Below are 15,422 nucleotides of genomic sequence, written 5' to 3'. Positions count from 1 at the left end.
TCAAATGCTCTTTGTCCATTTGCCCCATAAAAAACATGTGGTCAAATCCCATTCAATAAAAACAACCCACTGGCAGAAAAAGGGAGACATACAGTAGGTAGGTGTAGGAGAGGGAGATGGGTTGTGGGTAAGTAGGTGTAGGAGATGGATTTGGGTTGTGGGTAGGTATATGTAGGAGAGGGAGATGGGTTGTGGGTAAGTAGGTGTAGGAGAGGGAGCTGGGTTGTGGGTAGGTAGGTATAGGAGAGGGAGATGGGTTGTGGGTAGGTATATGTAGGAGAGGGAGATGGGTTGTGGGTAGGTAGATGTAGGAGAGGGAGATGGGTTGTGGGTAGGTAGGTGTAGGAGAGGGAGATGGGTTGTGGGTAGGTGGGTGTAGGAGAGGGAGCTGGGTTGTGGGTAGGTATGGGTAGGAGATGGATTTGGGTTGTGGGTATGTAGATGTAGGAGAGGGAGATGGGTTGTGGGTAGGTAGGTGTAGGAGAGGGAGATGGGTTGTGGGTAGGTAGGTGTAGGAGAGGGAGATGGGTTGTGGGTAGGTAGGTGTAGGAGAGGGAGATGGGTTGTGGGTAGGTAGGTGTAGGAGAGGGAGCTGGGTTGTGGGTAGGTATGGGTAGGAGAGGGAGATGGGTTGTGGGTAGGTAGGTGTAGGAGAGGGAGCTGGGTTGTGGGTAGGTGGTGTAGGAGAGGGAGCTGGGTTGTGGGTAGGTAGGTAGGAGATGGATTTGGGTTGTGGGTAGGTAGATGTAGGAGAGGGAGATGGGTTGTGGGTAGGTAGGGGTAGGAGAAGGAGATGGGCTGTGGGTAGGTAGGTAGGTGTAGGAGAGGGAGATGGGTTGTGGGTAGGTGGTAGGTGTAGGAGAAGGAGATGGGTTGTGGGTAGGTGGTAGGTGTAGGAGAGGGAGATGGGTTGTGGGTAGGTGGTAGGTGTAGGAGAAGGAGATGGGTTGTGGGTAGGTGGGTAGGTGTAGGAGAGGGAGATGGGTTGTGGGTAGCGAGGTAGATGTGTTGTGGGTAGGTCGTGTAGGAGAGGGAGATGGGTTGTGGGTAAGGATGTGTAGGAGAGGGAGATGGGTTGTGGGTAGGTAGGTGTAGGAGAGGGAGATGGGTTGTGGGTAGGTTGGTGTAGGAGAGGGAGCTGGGTTGTGGGTAGGTGGTGTAGGAGAGGGAGCTGGGTTGTGGGTAGGTAGGTGTAGGAGAGGAAATGGGTTGTGGGTGGGTAGGAGTGGGAGATGGGTTGTGGGTAGGTAGGTGTAGGAGAGGGAGATGGGTTTGGGTAGGTAGGTGTAGGAGAGGGAGCTGGGTTGTGGGTAGGTAGGTAGGAGATGGATTTGGGTTGTGGGTAGGTAGATGTAGGAGAGGGAGATGGGTTGTGGGTAGGTAGGTGTAGGAGAGGGAGATGGGCTGTGGGTAGGTAGGTAGGTGTAGGAGAGGGAGATGGGTTGTGGGTAGGTGGTAGGTGTAGGAGAAGGAGATGGGTTGTGGGTAGGTGGTAGGTGTAGGAGAGGGAGATGGGTTGTGGGTAGGTGGTAGGTGTAGGAGAAGGAGATGGGTTGTGGGTAGGTGGGTAGGTGTAGGAGAGGGAGATGGGTTGTGGGTAGGTAGGTAGGTGTAGGAGGGGGAGATGGGTTGTGGGTAGGTAGGTGTAGGAGAGGGAGATGGGTTGTGGGTAGGTAGGTGTAGGAGAGGGAGCTGGGTTGTGGGTAGGTAGGTGTAGGAGAGGGAGCTGTGTTGTAGGTACGTAGGTGTAGGAGAGGGAGCTGGGTTGTGGGTAGGTAGGTAGATGTAGGAGAGGGAGCTGGGTTGTAGGTAGATAGGTGTAGGAGAGGGAGATGGGTTGTGGGTAGGTAGGTATAGGAGAGGGAGCTGGGTTGTAGGTAGGTAGGTGTAGGAGAGGGAGATGGGTTGTGGGTAGGTGGGTGTAGGAGAGGGAGATGGGTTGTGGGTAGGTAGGTGTAGGAGAGGGAGATGGGTTGTGGGTAGGTAGGTGTAGGAGAGGGAGATGGGTTGTAGGTAGGTAGGTAGATGGGTTGTGGGTAGGTAGGTGTAGGAGAGGGAGATGGGTTGTGGGTAGGTAGGTAGATGGGTTGTGGGTAGGTAGGTGTAGGAGAGGGAGATGGGTTGTGGGTAGGTAGGTGTAGGAGAGGGAGATGGGTTGTGGGTAGGTAGGTGTAGGAGAGGGAGATGGGTTGTGGGTAGGTAGGTGTAGGAGAGGGAGCTGGGTTGTGGGTAGGTGGGTGTAGGAGAGGGAGCTGGTTTGTGGATAGGTAGGTGTAGGAGAGGAAGATGGGTTGTGGGTGGGTCGGAGTGGGAGATGGGTTGTGGGTAGGTAGGTGTAGGAGAGGGAGATGGGTTTGGGTAGGTAGGTGTATGAGAGGGAGCTGGGTTGTGGGTAGGTAGGTGTAGGAGATGGATTTGGGTTGTGGGTAGGTAGGTGTAGGAGAGGGAGATGGGTTGTGGGTAGGTAGGTGTAGGACAGGGAGATGGGTTGTGGGTAGGTAGGTAGGTGTAGGAGAAGGAGATGGGTTGTGGATAGGTAGGTAGGTGTAGGAGAGGGAGATGGGTTGTGGGTAGGTAGGTAGGTGTAGGAGGGGGAGATGTGTTGTGGGTAGGTAGGTGTAGGAGAGGGAGCTGTGTTGTAGGTAGGTAGGTGTAGGAGAGGGAGCTGGGTTGTGGGTAGGTAGGGAGATGTAGGAGAGGGAGCTGGGTTGTAGGTAGATAGGTGTAGGAGAGGGAGATGGGTTGTGGGGAGGTAGGTGTAGGAGAGGGAGCTGGGTTGTAGCTAGGTAGGTGTAGGAGAGGGAGATGGGTTGTGGGTAGGTGGGTGTAGGAGAGGGAGATGGGTTGTGGGTAGGTAGGTGTAGGAGAGGGAGATGGGTTGTGGGTAGGTAGGTGTAGGAGAGGGAGATGGGTTGTGGGTAGGTAGATGGGTTGTGGGTAGGTAGGTGTAGGAGAGGGAGATGGTTGTGGGTAGGTAGGGAGATGGGTTGTGGGTAGGTAGGGAGATGGGTTGTGGGTAGGTAGGGAGATGGGTTGTGGGTACATAGGGAGATGGGTTGTGGGTAGGTAGGGAGATGGGTTGTGGGTAGGTAGGGAGATGGGTTGTGGGTAGGTAGGGAGATGGGTTGTGGGTTGCTAGGGAGATGTGTTGTGGGTAGGTAGGGAGATGGGTTGTGGGTTGCTAGGGAGATGTGTTGTGGGTAGGTAGGGAGATGGGTTGTGGGTAGGTAGGGAGATGGGTTGTGGGTAGGTGGGGAGATGGGTTGTGGGTAGGTAGGGAGATGGGTTGTGGGTAGGTAGGGAGATAGGTTGTGGGTAGGTAGGGAGATGGGTTGTGGGTAGGTAGGGAGATGGGTTGTGGGTAGATAGTGAGATGGGTTGTGGGTAGGTAGGGAGATGGGTTGTGGGTAGGTAGGTTTATGGGTTGTGGGTAGGTAGGGAGATGGGTTGTGGGTAGGTAGGGAAGATGGGTTGTGGGTAGGTAGGGAGATGGGTTGTGGGTAGGTAGGGAGATGGGTTGTGGGTAGGTAGGGAGATGGGTTGTGGGTAGGTAGGGAGATGGGTTGTGGGTAGGAAGGGACATGGATTGTGGGTAGGTAGGGAGATAGGTTGTGGGTAGGAAGGCAGATGGGTTGTGGGTAGGTAGGGAGACGGGTTGTGGGTAGGTAGGGAGATGGGTTGTGGGTAGGTAGATGGGTAGATGGGTTGTGGGTAGGTAGGTGACTAAGTATTTTTTAGCTGGGCTAGAAAACAAAGGCCCGACGGGAAGCTTTGCACACCAAGCGAAGGAGCGTTTTTTTGGTGCACGGCGCCACGCTGGAGCATGTTCCTGTGAAGATTAAAAAGGAGCGGGTCTGAGCAGCGCTCTGATTGCCGTGAAAAGAGGACTCAGATCCTCCACTTTCTTCTCTCCAGAAATTATGAGAACAATAGCAATCCCCCCCCCCCTTTACATATCATCTGCAGCTCAGTGAGGGTCTCCATGGAAACCAGAACAACTTAGCAGCGCCTGGTAATGTCTAATGACAGGGATCCTGAGGCTAAAGGAGAGAAAACTGACTTTGACTGACCCTCTGAAAGATATGAAGAGGGGCGGACTGGGACCAGATATCGGCCCTGGTATTTCTAACACACCGGCCCATTTTTTTTTCTTGAGGCCCCCATTATTATCCAGATAATGATACGTTTCGCGCAAGAAACCCAAGTTAGTCAGACTTACTGGGCTAAAAATGGACCAGACCATCTGGCATTTGCCTGAAATGCCAGATGGCTAGTCCGCCCTTGGATTTGAGATAAATCAATGTGTGTGGTAGAGGGTGAGTACAGAATGTGTGATTTTTAGAGCTTTGTTTTTAGTTAAGTTCAAGTTTAAATGATATTTTACCCAGTAGACTTCTAGGTGTTTCTTACTGAGTACAGTGAACAGTACTCCCCCAGCCATCTGGTTGGATGCAACATACTGCATTATTCTACCTGTTGCTCTGCAACTGACAGGTAGATCACATGACTACCCCAGACAGACAGACAGACTGACAGGTAGGTCACATGACTACCCCAGACAGACAGACAGACTGACAGCTCCCCTGCTTAAGACAGCTTTCCCCTGGATCCCTAGTCTTAGACAAATGCCTGTCTTAACATTGAGTATATAACCTAACCTTTGTTTACAATACCACTTACATGCCTATCGTTACAGTATATGTTTTCAGTTTTAGTCTGTAATTCCGGGAAGTGTTTTTTTTTGTGTGTGTGTGTGTGCTCATGTGTGACAGACTGAAAGTGATTGACTGTGTTTCCACATTGCCAAAGGTAGTGTAATTGTGTTAGTTTAATCATGTGTGACTGACCAACAGACCAATCAAAGTGATGGAGAAGCTGTGAGACCCAGTCACAGTAATGATGTGGCTGTTAGGGGCTCCCTACACACCTGCCCTTTTCTGCCCCTCTCTCACGCCCGGCTGTGACTAACACACCTGTGTTCTACCCCTCCATCTTCAATGTTAGCTCAACTGTGAAGTCATGTATGTCACATTTTCATGTTAAGGAGAGATTACAGTGCATTTGGGAAACTATTCAGACCTCTTGACTTTTTCCACATTTTGTTACGTTACAGCCTTATTCTAAAATGGATTTTAAAAAAAAAATGTGCCTCATCAATCTACACATAATACCCCATAATGACAAAGTGAAAACAGGTTTTTTAGAAATCTTTGCAAATTGATTAAAAATTTAAAACATAAATGTACCTATTTACATAAGTATTCAGACCCTTTGCTATGAGACTCGAAATTGAGCTCAGGTGCATCCTCAGGTGCATTCGGAAAAATCGGGGGAGAAGGGCCTTGGTCAGGTAGGTGGCCAAGAACCCAATGGTCACTCTGACTGAGCTCAAAAGTTCCTCTGTGGAGATGGGAGAACCTTCCAGAAGGACAACCAACTCTGCAGCATTCCACCAATCAGACGAAAGCCACTCCTCAGTAAAAGGCAATTGACAACCCGCTTGGAGTTTGCCAAAAGGCACCTAAAGGACTCTCAGACCATGAGAAACAAGATTCTCTGGTCTGATGAAAACAAAATTGAACTCTTTGGCCTGAATGCCAAACGTCACGTCTGGAGAAAAGCACAGAGACCCTTGATGAAAACCTGCTCCAGAGCACTTAGGACCTCAGACTGGGGCGAAGGTTCACCTTCCAACAGGACAGGACACCGACCCTAAGCACACAGCCGAGACAACGCAGGAGTGGCTTCGGGACAAGTCTCCTGGGCAGGAGTTGCCCAGCCAGAGCCCGGACTTGAACCCGATCGAACATCTCTGGAGAGGCCTGAAAATAGCTGTGCAGCGACACTCTCCATACAACCTGACAGAGCTTGAGAGGATCTATCAAGAAGAATGGGAAAACTCCCCAAATACAGGTGTGCCAAGCTTGTAGCGTCATATTCAAGAAGACTCGAGGCTGTAATCGCTGCCAAAGTGCTTCAACAAAGTTCTGAGTAAAGGGTCTGAATACTTATGTAAATGTAATATTTCCATGGTATTTTTTTTAATACATTTACAAAAATGTCTATAAACCTGTTTGCTTTGTCATTATGGGGTATTGTGGGTAGATTGAGGAGGAAAAATAATAATTAAATACATTTTAGAATAAGGCTGTACGTAACAAAATGTGTAAAAAGTCAAGGGGTCTGAATACTTTCCGAATGCCCTGTAGCTCTTTTTTTTTTCAGGGAAAAATTGTTGTGTCCTAATCTTAGGGGGGAAACAATGTATTAAATTGTGTGTGTATGTGTGTGTCTAGGAAACCAGCCGTCACCCCTGTCGTCAGTGGAGAGCTACAACCTTGTGAAGAGACGTTGGGAGTATGCTGCCCCGATGCCCAGCCCCCGCTGCTGCTGTGCCCCCCTGCAGACCCCCAACATGCTGTTCCTCATCGGGGGTGTGGCCCAGGGGCCCAGCAACGCCGTGGAGGCCCTCTGTCTCAGAGAGACTGTGTGACACACACACATGCACAGAGACACACACTAACACGGCTACTACACACACTCACAAAAAAATACACAGGAAATGACTGTGGCGTTATTTGTGCATACACCAGTACAAACACATTATTTGTGCACAGGTGAGGGACACACACACTCATACAGACTCGTATTTGACCTGGACACCTTGACCTGGACACCTGTCACAAAGGAGTTGTTGAACAAATAATAACAACAACAAAAAGCACCACACACAATACTAATTTGAACATGACAGCATTTTCAGGATAAAAGCAGGGTACTTTTCTGGAAATTAAAGGAATTTAGGGCCATATCTATTTCACCACAGCATATCTATTTCACCACAGCATATCTGTTTCACCACAGCATATCTGTTTCACCACAGCATATCTATTTCACCACAGCATATCTATTTCACCACAGCATATCTATTTCACCACAGCATATCTGTTTCACCACAGCATATCTGTTTCACCACAGCATATCTATTTCACCACAGCATATCTATTTCACCACAGCATATCTGTTTCACCACAGCATATCTATTTCACCACAGCATATCTGTTTCACCACAGCATATCTGTTTCACCACAGCATATCTATTTCACCACAGCATATCTATTTCACCACAGCATATCTATTTCACCACAGCATATCTGTTTCACCACAGCATATCTATTTCACCACAGCATATCTGTTTCACCACAGCATATCTGTTTCACCACAGCATATCTATTTCACCACAGCAGTGTCCAGTTGCAGTGGCTTGTTTACACATTTTCATTTAATCACCTTAAAAAAGTTGAGAGTTTAGGATACAACTTTGGAGAATGTGAGTGTGTGTGTTTTGGTCCCTGTTGTTAACGTTAACGTCAATGTTATTAAAATCCCAGACTCCTGAATACCACCTCTAGAATTTGCCGGCCAATACCTGCACTGTGGCACCAGAGACTCAGAGTCGAGCTCTTTGACACAAAGCCACATTTCCCTGAAGCTTAAAAAAAAAATCAAAAAATACATCATATTTTACATCAGAGTTTAGCAATGGAACTTCAGAGAATGAAACCATGTAAGAGTTGTTTTTTAAATGGGGAAAAGCAATAGCTCTTAACAGGAAGTCCTCCTGTACATATACCATGCTTATTCAACCTTTGACCTTTCAAGGAACTAATAGGAAATAGAGGGAACACCCAGGAGGGCAGTGGGAGGGGTTTTAGAGATAGTATTAGTGGACAGAGGGTGACGGTCACATTAGATTGACCTCATAATACTGTATATTTTTAGTATGTATTTTATGAGGGTTTTCTTTCCTTGCTTCACCTCTGTTGAACCCCACATTCATTGGATCATGAGCTGGCTTTGACTCTGTCTGATTACAGCATCTCCTGATTCATGACTGATTATCTTCATCAACGTCTCCTGCTGGGTAGCTCTTCCATGTGCTAAATTACAGGTTGGTTAGGAGGGATGCAGGAGGCAGGTTAGGAGGGATGCAGGGGGCAGGTTAGGAGGAATGCAGGGGGCAGGTTAGGAGGGCTGCAGAGGGCTGGTTAGGAGGGCTGCAGAGGGCAGGTTCGGAAGACTGCAGGAGGCAGGTTAGGAGGGATGCAGAGGGCAGGTTAGGAGGGATGCAGGAGGCAGGTTAGGAGGAATGCAGGGGGCAGGTTAGGAGGGCTGCAGAGGGCAGGTTCGGAAGACTGCAGGAGGCAGGTTAGGAGGGATGCAGGGGGCAGGTTAGGAGGGATGCAGAGGGCAGGTTAGGAGGGATGCAGGAGGCCGGTTAGGAGGGATGCAGGGGGCGGGTTAGGAGGGATGCAGAGGGCAGGTTAGGAGGGATGCAGGGGGCGGGTTAGGAGGGATGCAGAGGGCAGGTTAGGAGGGATGCAGGAGGCAGGTTAGGAGGGATGCAGGGGGCGGGTTAGGAGGGATGCAGAGGGCAGGTTAGGAGGAATGCAGGGGGCAGGTTAGGAGGAATGCAGGGGGCAGGTTCGGAAGACTGCAGGAGGCAGGTTAGGAGGGATGCAGGGGGCAGGTTAGGAGGGCTGCAGAGGGCAGGTTCGGAAGACTGCAGGAGGCAGGTTAGGAGGGATGCAGGGGGCAGGTTAGGAGGGATGCAGGGGGCAGGTTAGGAGGGATGCAGGGGGCAGGTTAGGAGGGATGCAGAGGGCAGGTTAGGAGGGATGCAGGGGCAGGTTAGGAGGGATGCAGGAGGCCGGTTAGGAGGGATGCAGGGGGCCGGTTAGGAGGAATGCAGGGGGCAGGTTAGGAGGGCTGCATGGGGCAGGTTAAGAGGAATGCAGGGGGCAGGTTCGGAAGACTGCAGGAGGCAGGTTAGGAGGGATGCAGGGGGCAGGTTAGGAGGGATGCAGGGGGCAGGTTAGGAGGGATGCAGGGGGCAGGTTAGGAGGGATGCAGGGGGCAGGTTAGGAGGGATGCAGGGGGCAGGTAGGGAGGGATGCAGGGGGCAGGTTAGGAGGGATGCAGAGGGCAGGTTAGGAGGGATGCAGGAGGCCGGTTAGGAGGAATGCAGGGGGCCGGTTAGGAGGAATGCAGGGGGCAGGTTAGGAGGGCTGCAGAGGGCAGGTTCGGAAGACTGTAGAAGGCAGGTTAGGAGGGATGCAGGAGGCCGGTTAGGAGGAATGCAGGGGGCAGGTTAGGAGGGATGCAGGGGGCAGGTTAGGAGGGATGCAGGGGGCAGGTTAAGAGGGATGCAGGGAGCAGGTTAGGAGGGATGCAGGAGGCTGGTTCGGAGGACTGCAGGAGGCCAGTTAGGAATACTGGCCCTGCTTAGGAGGACTACAGAGGGCTGGTTAGGAGGGCTGCAGGGTTCGTGACACTCAGATGACACTAGCAGGGGGCAGGTCAGAATTATGAAATCATCTCAGATGAGCTATCATTATCAGACTCCTGACATAACTCAGACCGTAATGAAACTCTCAACCATATTCATATTCTAGAGACTATTAAATAGCTTATGGTTTCATTCTAGCACATAGACGCCCCCCCCCCCCCCCACTTACACTCCCACATACATATTTCTAGAAAAACGTTGTTGATGATGTCATTGAGATGTTCCCTTGGGGAGTGCAGTGTCTTTCTAAACACACTTTAGTGCCAGTTGATAGATGTATTTCTGGCTACGTGGGAAGTTGTGTTTCTGTATGCTCCAAGACTCACCACATGGATCTGACTGGTTGGCAACAGCAATAAAGTGATGGATAGAATGCAAATATATGTACATACGGAACTGAATTCTCATCAGTGGAGAGAGAATGCTGTGTTCGGTAACAGTCTGCAGGAGGAACAAGGGTCTCTTCGGCAGAACACTCTGGTTTCTAAGCTCTTGAGTACTGTTTAGAAAGAACTTGCACACGAGAGAGAGAGAGAGAGAGAGAGAGAGAGAGAGAGAGAGAGAATCATTTTTCAGATGTGCTCTGGCCCTGACATGACATATGACTCAACAGCGTAAACTGCAGTTGACTCTAGTTCTGTACTGTAATCCTACTGCTGTTGGCTTCATAAACAGTGTTGTAGATCATTCAGTACATTTACTTTTCCCATTTGCTTTAGAGATCCCTTCTAAACAGTCTATTAGACTCAGGTTTTATATACGATATGTCTCTCTGCCTTCTCTTCCTGGGATCAAAGATGCTGAATCCACACATGACATATTTCCATACTTACTTTCATTTGATTTATATAACGCATTTCAGAACTGTGTCTTATTTATTTTTTACCATCAAAGACTCTGTTTTTGTGCGGTTCACTGTGAACACCTGGTGTCGAGGCAACAGTCACTGTGTCACACCCGCAAGTAGCATTACTGTGTAACAGTCAGTGAAGTATCGTTGCTTTTCCTTCCAAAATAAATTAGTATTTTAAATTATTTGTATTCTCTCTAAAAAAATGTCCCTGTTTGCTATATTTTTGTATGTTGTTGTTTTAACACCACTGGGCTTCTACAGCTGTCTATTTGCATTGTGTGGGTTGAGCTGTACAAGGTCACGTTTATAGTGGTGTTGCCCTGTCATGTTGACACTTGGTCTGTTCTCTCTATGATGCTGTGCTGCGATGTGTTTCCATGGTGCGTAACCAGGGTGATGGTGTTAGCTGATGATCTCTGACTGTAACCTGTGCGTCCCGAACTCCTGTCTCAACGAAAGGAGGCTATGCAGTATGTCTGAACATCACAGAGGGGTTCAGTGGGAAAGAAAGCTTGTCACAATTTTAATTATTTTTATATCAGGTTTACATTTGAAGCAAGGAGGCCAGATAAGTTTGCTTTGGTCAAGATAGACACGTGTACACAAACACACGCACACTAATGATGTCACAGCTCATCCACATTTGGAGAAGGAGATTCCTATACATTGTAGAATATGAGTGAGTAGAGGAACAACTGTGCCAATACTTAGTCTGTCGCTGATCCTAAACCAATCAAGAGATATCTGAATCAAGAAGAATAGGCCACTCCCACACTGATCTGGTGTGTGGCAACATTCATGTTCTAACTGACAATCAGCAGGAAGTGTTTTATTCCTATAATATGAGGTGAGGTGATCAGCAGGAAGTGTTTTATTCCTATAATATGAGGTGAGGTGATCAGCAGGAAGTGTTTTATTCCTATAATATGAGGTGAGGTGATCAGCAGGAAGTGTTTTATTCCTATAATATGAGGTGAGGTGATCAGCAGGAAGTGTTTTATTCCTATAATATGAGGTGAGGTGATCAGCAGGAAGTGTTTTATTCCTATAATATGAGGTGAGGTGATCAGCAGGAAGTGTTTTATTCCTATAATATGAGGTGAGGTGATTATCAGCCCAAACAATGAGTCTGAGTAGTGATTGTCAAAAAAACAATTGGTTCCAAAAATATTTGAATTGGGCTGCATGTGTAAATGCAGCCCTAGAGACCGGATGAGGAGACACGTTTATTAGCGGACAATGTGCAGAGGAGAGCTTCAGGCATTTTGACAGAGCTCCGGTCTGACAGAGAGATGCCTGGATGGATTCCTGTAATTGTGTTTTGATTATGTTCACCGGTCCAGTAAGACATTGTTACAGTAATGTGGTACAGGTAGGGTACCCAGGCTGAGTTGTGACTCTAGTACAGTAAGACATTGTTACAGTAATGTGGTACAGGTACAGTACCCAGGCTGAGTTGTGACTCTAGTACAGTAAGACATTGTTACAGTAATGTGGTACAGGTACAGTACCCAGGCTGAGTTGTGACTCTAGTACAGTAGTTCAGTGCCTATAAATGTGAGGTAGTGCCTCGACCATGAATTCTTTAATAAACTATTTTGACGTGCTGTCTGATTGGATTGAGTATGTGTGGCATTATTTCTGTCTTTTCCTCTTTCACATTAACAGCAGAGCAGGCAGCAACCAGAGGCCTCGTCTGCGCTGCAGTGTGTATTTCAATGTCTACTTAGCAGAGGTGTAACGAAATGTGAGAAAGTGTCACCTCGTTCATTATAGATGAACCGGGCGGTAGAAGGTTTCTGCTCCTGTGGGGAGAATGGAAGTGGTGTGCCTTCACAATATAATGACTTTGAGGTATGACTGCACGGTCCACTGGTTCTCAAAATTAGTTATTTCATTTTTTTACCATTTCATTGTAAATAGTATGTCATCTGCACTGAGTGTCATCACATTCAACAGAACGGTGTGTAGCGTAGAATTCCATGTACCACGGGACAACAAAGACTGGAATATGACAGAGAAGTATTTTATATTTCTACTGATGCACTCTGTTTACCAGGAGCTACTTATAAACATAGCTAATGTCCCCGTTTCTAGAAGGGCCAATTAGCTGTCTCTGTAGCCAGATTTCTCCCTAGCCCTGAGAACTCTGAACTGTGGTTTGCTGAAAGGCAAAGTGTTCAGGTTCACCAACCAGAACCCAGGGAGAAGCAATGTTTGATGAGCTTGATTCACAAACCCCCACTGTGTCTATTTGAATACAACCCAGATACACATATTGGTATCCATGGTAATCTCTTCTCATCATGTCCTGGCCTTTATGTGTATTCATAGATGTTTCATTCCACAATAACAGCATCCTTGTCACGGCCGCTGAAAGAACTGGACCAAGGCGCGTTCATTCCACAATAACAGCATCCTTGTCACGGCCGTTGAAAGAACTGGACCAAGGCGCGTTCATTCCACAATAACAGCATCCTTGTCACGGCCGTTGAAAGAACTGGACCAAGGCGCGTTCATTCCACAATAACAGCATCCTTGTCACGGCCGTTGAAAGAACTGGACCAAGGCGCGTTCATTCCACAATAACAGCATCCTTGTCACGGCCGTTGAAAGAACTGGACCAAGGCGCGTTCATTCCACAATAACAGCATCCTTGTCACGGCCGTTGAAAGAACTGGACCAAGGCGCGTTCATTCCACAATAACAGCATCCTTGTCACGGCCGTTGAAAGAACTGGACCAAGGCGCGTTCATTCCACAATAACAGCATCCTTGTCACGGCCGTTGAAAGAACTGGACCAAGGCGCGTTCATTCCACAATAACAGCATCCTTGTCACGGCCGTTGAAAGAACTGGACCAAGGCGCGTTCATTCCACAATAACAGCATCCTTGTCACGGCCGTTGAAAGAACTGGACCAAGGCGCGTTCATTCCACAATAACAGCATCCTTGTCACGGCCGTTGAAAGAACTGGACCAAGGCGCGTTCATTCCACAATAACAGCATCCTTGTCACGGCCGTTGAAAGAACTGGACCAAGGCGCGTTCATTCCACAATAACAGCATCCTTGTCACGGCCGTTGAAAGAACTGGACCAAGGCGCGTTCATTCCACAATAACAGCATCCTTGTCACGGCCGTTGAAAGAACTGGACCAAGGCGCGTTCATTCCACAATAACAGCATCCTTGTCACGGCCGTTGAAAGAACTGGACCAAGGCGCGTTCATTCCACAATAACAGCATCCTTGTCACGGCCGTTGAAAGAACTGGACCAAGGCGCGTTCATTCCACAATAACAGCATCCTTGTCACGGCCGTTGAAAGAACTGGACCAAGGCGCGTTCATTCCACAATAACAGCATCCTTGTCACGGCCGTTGAAAGAACTGGACCAAGGCGCGTTCATTCCACAATAACAGCATCCTTGTCACGGCCGTTGAAAGAACTGGACCAAGGCGCGTTCATTCCACAATAACAGCATCCTTGTCACGGCCGTTGAAAGAACTGGACCAAGGCGCGTTCATTCCACAATAACAGCATCCTTGTCACGGCCGTTGAAAGAACTGGACCAAGGCGCGTTCATTCCACAATAACAGCATCCTTGTCACGGCCGTTGAAAGAACTGGACCAAGGCGCGTTCATTCCACAATAACAGCATCCTTGTCACGGCCGTTGAAAGAACTGGACCAAGGCGCGTTCATTCCACAATAACAGCATCCTTGTCACGGCCGTTGAAAGAACTGGACCAAGGCGCGTTCATTCCACAATAACAGCATCCTTGTCACGGCCGTTGAAAGAACTGGACCAAGGCGCGTTCATTCCACAATAACAGCATCCTTGTCACGGCCGTTGAAAGAACTGGACCAAGGCGCGTTCATTCCACAATAACAGCATCCTTGTCACGGCCGTTGAAAGAACTGGACCAAGGCGCGTTCATTCCACAATAACAGCATCCTTGTCACGGCCGTTGAAAGAACTGGACCAAGGCGCGTTCATTCCACAATAACAGCATCCTTGTCACGGCCGTTGAAAGAACTGGACCAAGGCGCGTTCATTCCACAATAACAGCATCCTTGTCACGGCCGTTGAAAGAACTGGACCAAGGCGCGTTCATTCCACAATAACAGCATCCTTGTCACGGCCGTTGAAAGAACTGGACCAAGGCGCGTTCATTCCACAATAACAGCATCCTTGTCACGGCCGTTGAAAGAACTGGACCAAGGCGCGTTCATTCCACAATAACAGCATCCTTGTCACGGCCGTTGAAAGAACTGGACCAAGGCGCGTTCATTCCACAATAACAGCATCCTTGTCACGGCCGTTGAAAGAACTGGACCAAGGCGCGTTCATTCCACAATAACAGCATCCTTGTCACGGCCGTTGAAAGAACTGGACCAAGGCGCGTTCATTCCACAATAACAGCATCCTTGTCACGGCCGTTGAAAGAACTGGACCAAGGCGCGTTCATTCCACAATAACAGCATCCTTGTCACGGCCGTTGAAAGAACTGGACCAAGGCGCGTTCATTCCACAATAACAGCATCCTTGTCACGGCCGTTGAAAGAACTGGACCAAGGCGCGTTCATTCCACAATAACAGCATCCTTGTCACGGCCGTTGAAAGAACTGGACCAAGGCGCGTTCATTCCACAATAACAGCATCCTTGTCACGGCCGTTGAAAGAACTGGACCAAGGCGCGTTCATTCCACAATAACAGCATCCTTGTCACGGCCGTTGAAAGAACTGGACCAAGGCGCGTTCATTCCACAATAACAGCATCCTTGTCACGGCCGTTGAAAGAACTGGACCAAGGCGCGTTCATTCCACAATAACAGCATCCTTGTCACGGCCGTTGAAAGAACTGGACCAAGGCGCGTTCATTCCACAATAACAGCATCCTTGTCACGGCCGTTGAAAGAACTGGACCAAGGCGCGTTCATTCCACAATAACAGCATCCTTGTCACGGCCGTTGAAAGAACTGGACCAAGGCGCGTTCATTCCACAATAACAGCATCCTTGTCACGGCCGTTGAAAGAACTGGACCAAGGCGCGTTCATTCCACAATAACAGCATCCTTGTCACGGCCGTTGAAAGAACTGGACCAAGGCGCGTTCATTCCACAATAACAGCATCCTTGTCACGGCCGTTGAAAGAACTGGACCAAGGCGCGTTCATTCCACAATAACAGCATCCTTGTCACGGCCGTTGAAAGAACTGGAC

At 48.9% G+C, this 15,422-nt stretch overlaps 1 protein-coding gene and 1 long non-coding RNA gene across 2 annotated transcripts in view; both read left to right on the top strand.

Annotated features, from left to right (window-relative positions):
• The window catches only part of LOC109869090 (kelch domain-containing protein 8B), a 183,099-nt gene extending 174,197 nt beyond the window's left edge, over positions 1 to 8,902 (top strand). Inside the window, exon 5 of the mRNA XM_031804141.1 lies at positions 6,297 to 8,902. Coding sequence (XP_031660001.1) covers positions 6,297 to 6,493 — 197 coding nt within the window. The 3' untranslated portion in view covers positions 6,494 to 8,902. The remainder of the gene's footprint in view (positions 1 to 6,296) is intronic.
• Positions 8,903 to 8,934: 32 nt separating this feature from the next.
• LOC116357002 (uncharacterized) lies at positions 8,935 to 11,816 on the top strand. Its single transcript, XR_004205293.1, has 2 exons — positions 8,935 to 11,259; positions 11,302 to 11,816. It is a non-coding gene; the product is annotated as an uncharacterized LOC116357002 (long non-coding RNA).
• The last annotated feature ends 3,606 nt before the right edge of the window (positions 11,817 to 15,422 follow it).

This window comes from Oncorhynchus kisutch, linkage group LG24, assembly GCF_002021735.2.
Source record: "Oncorhynchus kisutch isolate 150728-3 linkage group LG24, Okis_V2, whole genome shotgun sequence".
In the NCBI taxonomy this organism is placed as follows: Eukaryota; Metazoa; Chordata; class Actinopteri; order Salmoniformes; family Salmonidae; genus Oncorhynchus; species Oncorhynchus kisutch.
Note: the sequence above shows the minus strand (reverse complement) of the source record. Positions and strands in the feature narration are given on the sequence as shown.